The sequence below is a fragment of the Gymnoscopelus braueri genome, assembly GCF_963280865.1.
Source record: "Gymnoscopelus braueri genome assembly, chromosome: 10".
In the NCBI taxonomy this organism is placed as follows: Eukaryota; Metazoa; Chordata; class Actinopteri; order Myctophiformes; family Myctophidae; genus Gymnoscopelus; species Gymnoscopelus braueri.
This window is the reverse complement of record NC_137611.1, coordinates 10,867,022-10,880,908: the sequence shown is the minus strand read 5'-3', so window position 1 is coordinate 10,880,908 and position 13,887 is coordinate 10,867,022. Positions and strand designations below refer to the sequence as shown.

The window sequence follows — 13,887 nt, the reverse complement described above, 5'->3', positions numbered from 1 at the left end:
TGAAAAGTAACAGTTTTGGACATATGAGGTTTCCACCCGACAGAGACGATGTGCTGTCTTGACAGGGTTTCCTAAACAGTTTTCAATGTGGGACCCAAAGCACATACTGTACAGCAGATTTAACCAAAACGCTGCAATGTCCTCTTCGTTTCTAAAATGTTCACACCTGTTCTGTTTGGCACTGGGTTTGTGTGTAGGTTGAGTAACTAGGTTGTGTAAACAAAAATGTCTACAGATGTATGTATAGTATTGTAGTTAGTTTTTTAATAAGTGCATTTTTTTCCCTTCCAGAGCCTGTGGTGAAGTGTGAGGAACTAGAGATCGCCATGGTGAAGTGTGAGATTGGCTCGGTGATTGTGTGTGAGTGCCACAGCCAAAATTCATTGTAAAAAAAAAGTGCTCAGGAGCCGAGATACAGCCTTTTTCAGTAAGAAGTTAAACAAAGATCTTGGGTTCTGAACATGAAAAAAAAAGCCTTTATTTATTTTTTATTTTTTCATGACGTCTTTGACGTCATGTGGCGCACAGGGCGTCAGGCCTCGTGACGTCTTTGACATCATGTGGCACTGGATGAGTTAAAAACTAAAAAATAAAATACACTACAGTACAGTATATTGAATAATAACATGAAGTATCATGGCTATTATTAACAGAGCCTGTTACTGTATTGTGCTCGTATCCCGTCATCAGAGCGTAATAGCCTACACAAAGTTTACTAAACCACTGAGACAAACGCACCTGTGTATTCACTCATGCTTTATACTTCATAATGGCATTTTGAATACTGACAAACGTTAAATCAGTTGCATGATCGTTTAAAATATGTCCAATGTATAAATATATACATCCAGATGTTGCTTTGCTGCAGTGGTGGAAAGTATCTAAGCACATTTACTCAAGTATTGACACTTAAGTACAATTTTGAGGTATTTTTACTTAACTGGAGTATTTCCAATTTTCAGTACTTTTACTTCTAATCCACTACATCTCAGAGGCAAATGTTATACTTTTACTCCACTGCAATTATTTGAAAACTTTAGTTACCAGTTACTTTGGAGATTTTGATTACTATTACAAAACATACATTAATCCACTTTAGCCCTATATACATTTTGGCCATTTGAAAATAGCCGATCTACAAGCTCACAATGCGTCGCGATGCGACACACTGTGAGCTTGTAGATCTGCTATTTTCAAAATAATTTTAGACATTCTGCATAATGAGTATCAAATTGGCATCAAAGTACATTTTTATGCCAATAATTTTGTACATGTTTCATTCCGGACTTTAACTTGTAACAGAGTATTTCTACATTGCAGTATTGATACTTTTACTTAAGTAAGAAATGTGAGTGCTTTTCCCACCACTGCTTTGATGTTTTACATTCATTCATGTGAAATAATGTCTTCATATACTGTTAGGTACAGCCTTACTGTCTTTCCATTCACTGTATTAGCCTAACAGACTAGCGTGTGCACGTGATGCACAACATGCTGATCATCATTGGCCTTGTGATGTTTTGACAAGCTGAATATTATAGAGTCAAAATCCCTTCATGCTGTATGCTGTTTGTGAGTACTGTGCAACATAACGATGGTCTGGAGAACTATACTGCTCATGTAATAAAACTTCTATCTCAGAAATACAACATGCCTGTAAGCTTGTTTGCTTTGACATCTCGATGCAGCAATTCCATCGTTTTAGGGGCACGGACACACTTTTCTTTTTTGTGGCCAAATGTCAGGGCAATGTCAGGGCAGGATGGCCATCAAATAAGTTTAATTTATATATATTTTTATACATAATAGTATAGCTATCAGTGAAATACATACATAAAAAGCTCTTTATTTCACAAAATAATGTATTGGTATGTACGTATTAACAATATTTGTATAGAAACTGTATACACACTCAGCTCTGCACCAATCAGAGTCACTGCACTCATTTGAAGACGGGGAGTCAGGGGGAGTTAAGAATTGAGAATCTCTACCAAAGACACTATGTTTAAAAACGGTATTAACAGGACAGAGGCACAGGAGAAAACTGTGAAATCAGCTGGAGTAGTGTGGGCGTGACATCAAGGCCACTGTGGTACCATTTTGTTGAGGGAGAGAAGGCCAATGTGAGGGAGCAGCCATGGCCTTCATTGATTGATTGATTGATTGATTGAATACTTTATTAATCAGACATGTAAACACCATGTGGTACAGTAAGACATTAAGGCTAGAAGGATAACACAATAACATGTCAATAATTAACGTGTCATCATGGCAGGAAGAAATTGGCAGGGTGAAAAAATGGGGTTGCAAAATTGTGGGATAAAAATGCAAAAAATACGTCTCATACATCACCAGACTTAACACATCACCAGACTTAACAAACATATCAGAGTGTCCCAAGGACATAGTAATGGGACAGTTGGATTTTCACTTGGTGGTGGCGGAAGTTACGCTGACTGTGAACTTGTACTTATGTCATTGAAAATAAGAGCTGAACGTCTAAAATAAAACTCTTTTGCATGCCTGTCTTCAGGTGAGAAAGATGGGTGTGTGATGGAAGGCTTGAACTGCACCTTCCCCAGTCAGCCTCTTGCTCTGCCTCCCAGCCAGAACAGCCAAGACCTCTGTAAGTAGCAATAACAACAGCACTAACGACTGATTGAATTATATCCTGTGCCCGTGCCCCTCCCTTCCCTCTCAACGTGAACGCGCAAAGGGGGCAGTCTACAGAGGTGCGCTACAGCAGCCACACACACACACACACACACACACACACACACACACACACACACACACACACACACACACACACACACACACACACACACACACTCACACACTCACACAGACTCTCTCTCTCTCACACACGCACGCACGCACGCACGCACGCGCGCACACGCACACGCACACGCACACGCACACACACACACATCTCTTCCCCTTCGGAGTCACTGATGTACCCATTAAGTTGATCATGTTTTACTTTCTCCAATACCTTGGAAGTGACACTGGGTATGGATATGGGTCTGTAGTTTCCGGGGTCGGACCTATTTTCCGTTTAAAAAAAGAGGGATTATCTTGGCATGTCTCATGTTCAAGGGCAAGGGGACAGTGCCTTGCTCTAGGGGACATATTGACTATGTGTGTGACACATGGTGAAATCATGTCGGCTGCATCCTTTAAAAACCATCATCAGTGTTGTCTAAATTAATGTGTGTTTGTTTAGATGATCTTTTATATTAATATGTTGGATTCATATGTAGTTTTTGTGTAGACATTTAACCGCTGAAACCCTCAATACTTTAGTAAACTTGTCCTTTTGGCTCTGTGCTTGGTCCGCTACTATTATATAAAGATTTTTTGTTGAACACCCATCATGTCCTGTAGGAAACAAACAACATATTGCAAACATGTGCAAACCAGGTCAGCAGCATCAAGCTTCAGCCTGGATGTTGTAAAAGCATTGATTACTTGTCAAATCAGTTTTAATGGTTTTCCATTATTCCCTTGCGGATGCAGTTCCCTCTTGAAGCCTCCTGCTGACATAACCAATGATAGACGTCCTGATTTCCATAGGAGCAGCAACCTTGTATCTCCTCCATGAACCTATTCCCATATTTAGGAGGTTTTATCAAACATATTTTTGTGGGTTTGTTTTTGTAAATTAATGCCCTACTTCGCCGTACAAGAGTGTCACGCAAAATGCAGCAAAAATAGCCGATCCACAAGCTCACAATGGCTCCACATCATTCCCAATTGTGGATACAAGGTTTTACCAACATAGTCTTGTCCAGGAGAGAGGAAACAATTTGTCAAAAAGGCATAGAAAGATTCAGGTTCATGCACTCGAGGTGGATTTTATGAGCAAAAGGCCATTATTATATTTGGGCTACAGACATTAAAATACACCAACGTGTCTCGGCTTCTGTGCCTTCTTCAGGGTGTAATCATTACACACTGAAGAGGGCGCCTTGATTGCCTTGACCTGGATTTTTGAATGCCTTTTTGACATAATTTTCTCCGCGAATATTATTCCCTTCCATGAGCACTGGTGGTTTGAGGGCTACCAGTTAATGCTCCTACTCTAACTTTTTTTTTTTTTCATAAATCGTCAAACAAGAGTGCGTCGGAAAGCAAAAGTAGCGAAAATAGCCGATCTACAAGCTGAAAACCTGTCGTGCGAGGCGGCGCGTTGTGAGCTTGTAGATCCGCTTATTTTCACTAGATTGGAAACATCTTGAAAGTGAAAGTCTGTCTGTGGGGTTTGTGTGCATATTGAACCGATAAAAAGGATTAACAAGAGCCTGAAATAATAAACTACATTAGATAAAGTGGAACACCCTGGTTCTTTTGAACATTTCCTGGAAAACGGTTCTTGACATACAAGGTTTCCGCCCTCGATATAGGGTCTTCTAGGAAGTATGAATAGCTATGACGATTACACCATAATTGGTGCACAATAGACGAACCGCCTGTGTGTGTGTGTGTGTGTGTGTGTGTGTGTGTGTGTGTGTGTGTGTGTGTGTGTGTGTGTGTGTGTGTGTGTGTGTGTGTGTGTGTGTGTGTGTGTGTGTGTGTGTGTGTGTGTGTGGTATTTGCATAATGGCTCTGTCGGGCAGCCAGCCCCGTGATGATGGTTATCCCCCGTTTCGGTTTTTAAAAAGGTTACAAAAGGCCGACGGGAGCGGGCTTTGTGTGGCCGAGCTCAATTTCCCCGCTGCGCTTTGTTGTTCCGGCACGACTCTGTCGTCGCGTGTTGTCAGGCGGAAGAAAAGCCTCCGACGCGATAACTTCTCAACAAGGCTTGGCTGTCTCATGGACATTATTCTCATTCTGCTCCTCTATCCTTCTCACGCCTCTATCCTCCTCACTCCAACAGGAAGTAGCTCCTCTATCCTCCTCACTCCAACATAGTCTCGCGTAGCCAGACAACTACTGTATTCCACAATCTCTGAATGCTATATAGAGTCTGGAACTACAACTCCCAAAATCCGAGAGAGGAAACTGGCACTTCCGTTCACAAAAATATATTTTAAAATATCTTTACACTTTACTTTTTAATTTCCATTTCTGCTAAGCAGCAAGCTATGTATACTTAGATGATTTGTATTTATATTAGGATAAATTTGCGCGACTGTAAAGACGAAACGGAAATGGAGAGGAGGCTCCACATCTTTTTATATTCTAATCATGATCAGAGCTTCCGAGTCCCAGACTGTATGCCGGAAACATTTGAAAATTGTGGGATTTAACGCGAGACTGGTAACGCGAGACTACTCCAACAGGAAGTAGCTCCTCTATCCTCCTCACTCCAACAGGAAGTAGCTCCTCTATCCTCCTCACTCCTCTATAGGTGCATCCACACATAAGATACAAGTCATCGGAAGTCCCATCCAATTCCATGTTATAGAAAAAAACGGAAAGACCGTCCCGATGCACGTCTGAAGCGCATATTCGGGTTCCGCTTTTCATTGAGTAATGGCCAAAAATGGCCGGAACCGGAACAACGGCTTGCGACAACTAGCGTCAACTTGTATCTCATGTGTGGATGCACCCTATCCTCCTCACTCCAACAGGAAGTAGCTCCTCTATCCTCCTCACTCCAACAGGAAGTAGCTCCTCTATCCTCCTCACTCCAACAGAAGTAGCTCCGCTATCCTCCTCACTCCAACAGGAAGTAGCTCCTCTATCCTCCTCACTCCAACAGGAAGTAGCTCCGCTATCCTCCTAACTCCAACAGGAAGTAGCTCCTCTATCCTCCTCACTCCAATAGGAAGATGGAGTTGGAGAAGACAGACCAGACGTCGGATGTTGGCCGGGATCATCCCAATTTCAAGTGTCCCGAGTCCCGACAAATATCTCTAAAACACTAATATGTTTTCAACATTCACTTCACAATCGTCCCGGTTTTCGCCAGATTTAAAGTAATTGTAGTTGTTTTCAGTTGTTGCATAAACGTGTATGATGATCTTTTCATGTAAACAGGCTCTCCTCACCAAACAGAACACATGAACAAATGCATTGCGTGTCTGCATTCAACGCTGAGGCTGATGTTTGTCAATCAGTCGTTGCCTGTATGCTGCTATACACCATCCATTAAAGGAGACCACAAGGGGTCTGGTGCAATTTACTCACATTAATTGCTTATGCAGATTAGTCATATATTATGCACTTTATGCCTCTCCTCTGTATTTTATGATATGACTCTCTCTCCATCTGTCTTTAAACTGCAATGATGAGCCTGCACAACTAAGAATTTTGCCCACCTTACTTATAATGTGATAAAGATTGATTCTGATTCTGAGGTAAATACAAATTCCCATCGAAAAGAAGTGAGAGAAACGAGGATTGAATTTAATAATTGTAAAATAGTCTCCAGTGTCCCATGAGGCCTTGTGTGAATTATGGGCATCACTTCCTGTTGTCAGTCATTAAATGCATTTCAGTGATCCGTCAATAATAGTGTAGGAACACAATCTGAAGATCTCCCTCCACACAGCTGATTCTAATTAATGATCAATGGCTCTTGGCACTTGCTCATATATTGCTACACTGTAGCCTAACTCCTGAGTCCTGTGTTTCATTCTGACTGGCTGCTGTTGCTGCTGTGACACCTGCATCTCTGCATGGGGATTCAATGGTGCTTATTAATTGACTTCAGCGCTTGATAATAAACATTGGTCATTTGAATCTGTTGTGTGGAGAGACTAGAGTAAGTATAGGCGGACTAATATGACCCTTTTTGATTTGTGTCAGATGGTGTTCCCTCATTATTATTCACTGACACGGATCACTCAAATGAATTGAATGACTCACACACCCACTTTTCTCCAGTAAGTTCCCTAGGAAACTTGTGTGTACTGTATATATATCCAGAACAGCACTGCTAGGATCCTGATGAGAGTGTGCAAACACAAACACATCACACCCATCCTCCGTTCACTCCACTGGCTTCCCGTCTCTTTCCGGACCGAATACAAGGTATCTCTGTTTACTCATCAGTGCATCCACGGCAACGCTCCTTCCTACCTCAAGGAATTAGTCTCCCCACAACCCTCGACCCGCAGCCTCCGCTCTTCAAAGACTAACCTCCTCAGAACCCCCAAGACCAACCTACGTACCATGGGTGACAGGGCTTTCTGATCGGCCGCCCCCGATCTGTGTAATGCCCTCCCTGCCCACCTGAGAGCACCACAGTCGGTTGATTCTTTTAAGAGAGGACTAAAGACCTACCTTTTTAACAAAGCATTTTTTAGCTACTCTGGTCTTACCTCTAGGCTTTATGCCCTCATGTTTTAAATGTTTGAGGCCGCGCGAGACGACACACTCACCGCGTGCTATCGTATTAGGATATAACAAGGGCCTTTAGGTTGTGTTGTTTGGCACATTTTATTGGAACGTCACAATACATACATTCATACAGAGTAGGTTCACGTACAGTAGACCAGTGGTTCCCAAACTGGGGGTCGGTCCCCGAATTATGTTGGGGGTCCCAAATGATTAGCTTAATGTGCAACATTGTTTTCTCACTCAACAGTAAACAAACCAACATACAGTATAAGTGTATACAGGGTATTCCTAAAGCGACAATGTAATGACTTTTAAGACCTTTTTTAATACCAAATGGGCCAAATCGTCAAATATTTCGTAAGAAAGAGGAAAACATTGTGAAAATAGGCAGATCTACAAGCTCACAACGCCTCGCAAGTGCGAGTCGTTGTGAGCTTATAGTTCGGCTATTTTCACAATATGTATCTGTTGAACCGAGTCAAACTAAATGTAATGCCTACAATTCCAAGTGCTTGTCATGGTGGGGGGTCCCCAGTTCAAATATGATTATTTTGGGGGATCTTGGCCCGAAAGGTTTGGAAACCCTTGTAGTAGACCAGCGGCTCTCAACCATGTCTATAAGGCCCTGCTTGAAAACTTGAAAATGGCAGCCCACCTATCTGACCACTTAACGTTAAAGGTAAGTGATATTGTTTTGGTTAAAACAAAGCGTTTTTTTGTTAAAAAGTTAAAGCACTATATTGTGAAAGTTATCATTGCTATAGACTAGAGTGTCTGTTCAGTAACATGAGTCTACCTGTCTCTCCAGGTCTTTAATGAACAGAAAACACATTTTCAGGTGGCTTGCAATATTTAAGCCAATCAGGGGGACAGTACCCATTTATCAGCTTCTGAATGATATTCTTCTTTTACACCGGTGAAGATTCAGCCCACGATGGAACAGAAAGCCACTCCGGCCTCAGGGCCTTGCAGCGTAATGAGCCTGCTAGTCCCTGGAGTACCTGGAAGAATGGCACACCATGATGTCCAGCAGTAAATGTCTAGCTGACTGGGAGAATAATCATGTCCAGCAGTATGTCCAGCTGACCGGTAGAGTAGGTGATTCAAGGCCATGCAGTTCAGCATGCGTCATGCAGACCTCTCTCTCTCTCTCTCTCTCTCTCTCTCTCTCTCTCTCTCTCTCTCTCTCTCTCTCTCACAGAGTTTCAGAGCAGCTGTCCTCAGCTGAACGCAAGAGTGGATGCTTGGTTCCACTCTCGAACGGCTGCATTTAAGTGGTTCTGTAAATATACGTTTTACTACTCCTATTATTTATGATCTCTTGTATAGTATTGTATGTCTGTATATGTCTTGATGAATTGAATACATAGGACCACAATGGAAACAAGCCACAACCTCAGGGCTTTTTGTGTTATCCTTTTTAGCATTATTGTATAACTGTACCTCTGTGCTTTTTTGGGGCAAACTGTTAATAAAATATTCAATCAATCAAAACTCAAAGTGGGCACCGAGATCTTTTCCGATGGTGGTGGCCAAATATATCAATGCGGGGGTTCTCCTCCTTGACATGAACATGTTTGAGAACCACTGATGTTTTTGACTGTAGGGGTCCCAGGGCAAACATTCGGCAAAATAATACTTTGAGAGATGATATTTAGTGCAGAGTGAAAACAGGAGAGGACCTAGTAGTATAGAGCTCTTCGCGGTTCCCCCCGATTCCAAAAATACCCGACAGGATCCGTTTTGTACCATAATCACTCGAAACCAGCTCGGTTCCGGTTCTAATTATCTCGGACCTCGGGTCTGTTTATCATTATGTATAATACCCAAGTGGATCCGGGGAAGACCCGTGCTCAGTGCTGATCGGTAGAGAAAAGTGATTACAGTACGATGATTACACTGACCCGGGATCAGATTACTGCAGCGCAACGGCACATGCTGTACGTTCAGTGAGAGCGGAGAGCACACAGACTCAGAGCGCATTAAACTGTACCTCCATGGAGTCAAAATGCGCACATGCACGTGTGCCATCATGGATTCCTTTTTCATCGAGGTGAAAACATGCAAATGAGGGTCGTTGTCTCTTATTGTAGGCTGCTGCTGTACCGTAGCTCCTAGGTTTCATTATGGAATATATATATTTTTTTTTTGCATTTTAGGTATGTCGAGTCCATAAAATTATAGGTTGGGTCTATAATATCTCGGAAACTAAACAGATCTCGGAACGAGCCCCTGCACGGGTCCGGGTCCGAGGGTTTGGGTCCGTCATTTTGGACCTGTGAAGAGCTCTACCCTGGGGTCAACTAAGTAGGATTTAATGTTGCAGTTAGTGATTTTTTTGTGTGTTAAAATAAGTGTTAAATAGCTCTATATTCTGATAGTAATCATTCCTATAGAGTGTTTGTTCAGTAACAGCAAACAGACAATATTTCTTTTAGGTTGGGATACCAATTTCATCTAATCAGGAGAGAGAATGCATACAGGAAAAGTGAAATTGGAAGTGATGACACAAAGAAAAGAGCAGACAAAATTGGAACTGGAAAATTGTCAGTAGATAAATCGGTAGGGGGAGCCCCCTGTTATTGTGCAAACACTCTAGCAGTGACTACTGTCAGTAAATACTTAAACCAAAAAAATATCACTTGCTCTACCTTTAAAACCTACCATCTAAACCAGGTGTAGAAGACAAGGACTTGCTTTACTGTCTTGGAATAAAACATAAACAACATAAATAGCTGTTCTATGTAGCGCTGGGCAGTATATGGATATGTTATCCGTATGGTAATATTACTAATATCACCATGTGGCATAATGTGGATGGCTTGGTTCCAAGCTTAAAATAATTTATATTAATATTTTCAAAAATCTCTATGGGAAACATTAATGGGTTTTCTATCTGTGGCAGCATAAAATGGCCACCACTGCTATGCTCTATACTGTAGCTCTTCTATTATATTTACCCACTCAGTCATTATACAGGCATTAGAGACAGTTATTTTGTGAACGCACCAATAGTCATCAATCATCCCGACAATATCGATACTGAGGTATTTTGTAGAAAATAACATGATATTTTATTTTGTCATTATCGGCCAGCCCTAAGGCTGTGTCTGTCCACCAGAACTTTTTTTTTTTTTCGTTCTTCCATGCAAAACATTGAATATTCTTTTAAAATTTCTGCACCCAGATAGCAGAATAAATAAACACACATACGCGGTGCTCCCATTGAAAACAGTAGGCTCTATGCATAGCAGCCATGATATTGTAAAGAAATTGGGCCTCTTCCTTACTTCCTTCACAGGTGTTACCAATGATACTATTACTAATGAACACTCTGCTTCACCAGTGGGTCTCAAAGTGTGGTCCAGGGGGGACCCTCATGGTTCCTTTAGGGGGTTCCAAATGGCCCCTTACGGGTGTGTAACTCTGAGAGTGTACAAATGGAACCATTTGTACATTCTCAGAGTTATGGGGGTCCTTGAAATTAAAAAGTTTGATAACCACTGTGCTACACTAAATGGAACCACATTTTAATTAGTATAATTGGTAACACCTGTGAAGGAAGTAAGGAAGAAGCCCAATTTTTTTCCAACATGGCTGCTGTGCATAGAGCCTGTTCAAAATCTATACGCTGCTCTCAGGGAGAACGGCGTCCTTGGTGGACGCAGCCCCTATAAGTCATTCACTGGTCCCCAACCTAGAGCCACACGCTTTAGCTTAGCTACATCCCTGCTTCTCAAAGCGGGTTCCGGGGACCCCCTGGGGGCTTTGAGGGAGTTCCAGGGGGTCCCCAGCAAAATGAGGTTAACAGTTAACACTTGAGCCGGTATCCCTGGCAGCGACGGAGGCTGAGAATCCTCACTGCACTTTTAGTCCAGATCCACCAGGTTAAAGAGCCCGTAAACAGGAAGTGCCCTGTTTTGGTGCATTTCCTCCTGAGAGCATATTTTTTTCTGGGCGGGGCTAAACACCTCACCTGATGACACGCTCAGGTGAGTTTCAGTGATGTCATCAGTGTCACTAAATGGCATAATTCCTAACTACACCAGTCTTCTGCCAAGGTACATCAGTCTTCTGCCAAGGTGTCTTATGCTATACCCTAGAGTGCACCCACCGCCATCTTTTGGGCCAGTGTATATGCTATACCCTCTTGAAAGTGTTTGAAAAATGTTATAGTTGAATGAATGAATAGTTTTGAATTTCTTTTAACACAAATCTTCTCTTCTGGTGGTCCCTGGTACAAAAACAATTCAGATGAGGGGGTCCGCGGCCAAATACATATCCATTTGTGGGGTCCATTTGAGAACTACTGCCCCCTAGAGTGCATCGCACTTCCTGTAATACTCTCACACGGCGTCTTTGTGAGTCATGGCCAGGCCGCCCGACGCCCCCACGGTCACAGGCACCACCTCAACCCCCCGGCAGCTCCCCCTCAGGGCCAGGGCCAACAGGAAGTGGCGTACGGAGCGAGAGACGCGCAGCAGCAGCTCCTTGAGTCCTTGGCGGTACTCCTGCCTGATGAGGCAGTAGAGCACCGGGTTGAGGCAGCTGTTGGCGTGCGCCAGGCACACGGTCAGCGGGAAGGCGTACGCCTGCGCGTTGTAGAAGGCCTTGGTGAAGGGCACCAGGTCAAACTTGATGAGCACGCCCCACAGCGTCAGCGCCTGGTTGGGCAGCCAGCACACGAAGAAGGACAGCACCACCACCGTGACCGAGCGTGTGACCTTGAGGTGGACAGTTACATTTTGATTACGTTTTGTTTTCTGGTAATAGGGCCCTGTTTTGCGCATCTTAAGTACCAGGTCTTATGACCTGGAGGCGTGGCCAATGCTGTTTGGCTATTTTGAGTGGTCAAACAGCATTGATTAAGTCATAAGACCTGGTACTTAAGACTGGCAAAATAGGGCCCACAGTAAAATACACGAAAATAGCCGATCTACAAGTTCACAACGCGCCGCAGACTCGTTGTGAGCTTGTAAATCAACAACCAAGCATCAGATTACTTGTCTCAGTTCTACTGGATCTCAATTAGTAGTTTTCGTCATATTTTTCGTCAATATATTTTGTAATTTTTAGTTTTCAGTTTTAGTCATCATAGCTTAGTTTTTTATTTAGTTTTTATAATTTTTTTAAAAAGATAAGTTGTCGAACATTTTTCGTCATAGTCGACCAAATTAACCCATTAAAACCTGAGGCCGATTCTACAAATGTCTTCTAAATCCTAACAGTTTTCTGAAAAAGCTATGTTGCTGTATTATATATATTGTTGCTGTCGGGCAGAAAACTCTTATCTCCATGTTTTAACTTTTTAATCATACTACAGCGTCACACACAAGCATCCAAAGTAGCAGATCCACAAGCTCAAGCTTGTGGATCTGCTACTTTTGAATTAGAATCCTGAAAAGTAACAGTTTTAGACTTAATGAGGTTTCCCCCGAACAGAGACGATACACAGCTAAAATCTAAAATGACACCGATGCTTTCCCGGTTTTAACGGCTTAACGCTAACCTTGGAACGCCGCCGGTGGCGGCCCCTCTCACACTCGGACTTGGGCGCCGGCGACGCGGCGGAGATGACGCTGCCCACGGCGCGCCGGCTCAGGATGAAGCGCAGCAGCAGCAGGTAACACACACTGATCACCACCAGGGGGACCACGAATCCCAGCAGCACCTTCTGCATCTGGTACAGCCCCAGCAGCACCTGCGGGTCCCAGCTGCCCGAGTCGGGGAAGCGCATCAGGCACAGCTCGTCGTCTGCTGACACCTGTGCGGACGAAACATGGCGAAAATCTTCAATCGATTTTAAGAGCCTGTTGTAATGCTTTCACACAATCTGGGATCCCATATGGTAAAAAAAAAGGGGGGCAAAAGGCTTGTTTTTCCCTCTTTGTTTTTGCCTCTGGGGGCACCACCTCCTTTTGTTTGTAAAAAAGGAGGTGTCATCTTGCATCATCTATTATTATTACATGCACATACTGTACTAGTCTACACATACTGTAACCCTTGACCGTCACATGCCTTGAAACCTGAGCAGTGTGTTTGCGTGCTGTGCCCACCCGACTAAAAGATCATCGGCCCAGGGGGGCCCACGCAGGGATTAATCCGTCCCAGGTGTGTGTGTGTGTGTACTTGTATGTCCCGACAAGTATAGTAGAATGTGAGAAATACACATTGTGAGGACAATGTCCTCACAAGAGAAATGGTTGTGCTCGCATGCATTTCTATTGCCAACTGAACATTTCACACTGGAGTTGTGTTGAAATCCCTTTCAATGATGGGTAAAAAAAACTACATCAGAGTTTGCTGTCAAAATTAACACTGCCAACCTGAACGGTGGTAGAGTAGACGGCGTGCGGCAGCGTAGCCACCAGTGACACCGTCCAGATGGCCAGGCTGGCCCACTTGGCGCGCGCCGCGGCCGCCGCGGGGCTGCTGCCGCCATTCCGCAGCGAGGAGGCCAGCGAGCGGTAGCGCGCCACGCTCATGGCGGTCAGGAAGAAGACGCTGGCGTACATGTTGAGCGCCGTCACGGAGCTGACGATCTTGCACATGACCCAGCCGAAGGGCCAGCGGAAGTCCAGCGCAGTGTCCACCGCC

The 13,887-nt window shown here is 43.6% G+C and overlaps 2 protein-coding genes across 2 annotated transcripts in view; one reads left to right on the top strand and one right to left on the bottom strand.

Moving 5' to 3' along the window:
- sirt6 (sirtuin 6) overlaps positions 1-13,887 on the top strand; it is a 372,587-nt gene that overhangs the window by 50,235 nt on the left and 308,465 nt on the right. The gene's annotated exons all lie outside the window — the stretch shown is intronic.
- LOC308093355 (relaxin-3 receptor 1-like) overlaps positions 11,637-13,887 on the bottom strand; it is a gene marked incomplete at both ends in the record, with an annotated part of 22,568 nt that continues 20,317 nt past the window's right edge. Inside the window, 3 exons of the mRNA XM_080439690.1 lie at positions 11,637-12,014; positions 12,800-13,054; positions 13,617-13,887. The exon at positions 13,617-13,887 is cut by the window's right edge and continues 191 nt beyond it. Coding sequence (XP_080295816.1) covers positions 11,637-12,014; positions 12,800-13,054; positions 13,617-13,887 — 904 coding nt within the window. The remainder of the gene's footprint in view (positions 12,015-12,799; positions 13,055-13,616) is intronic.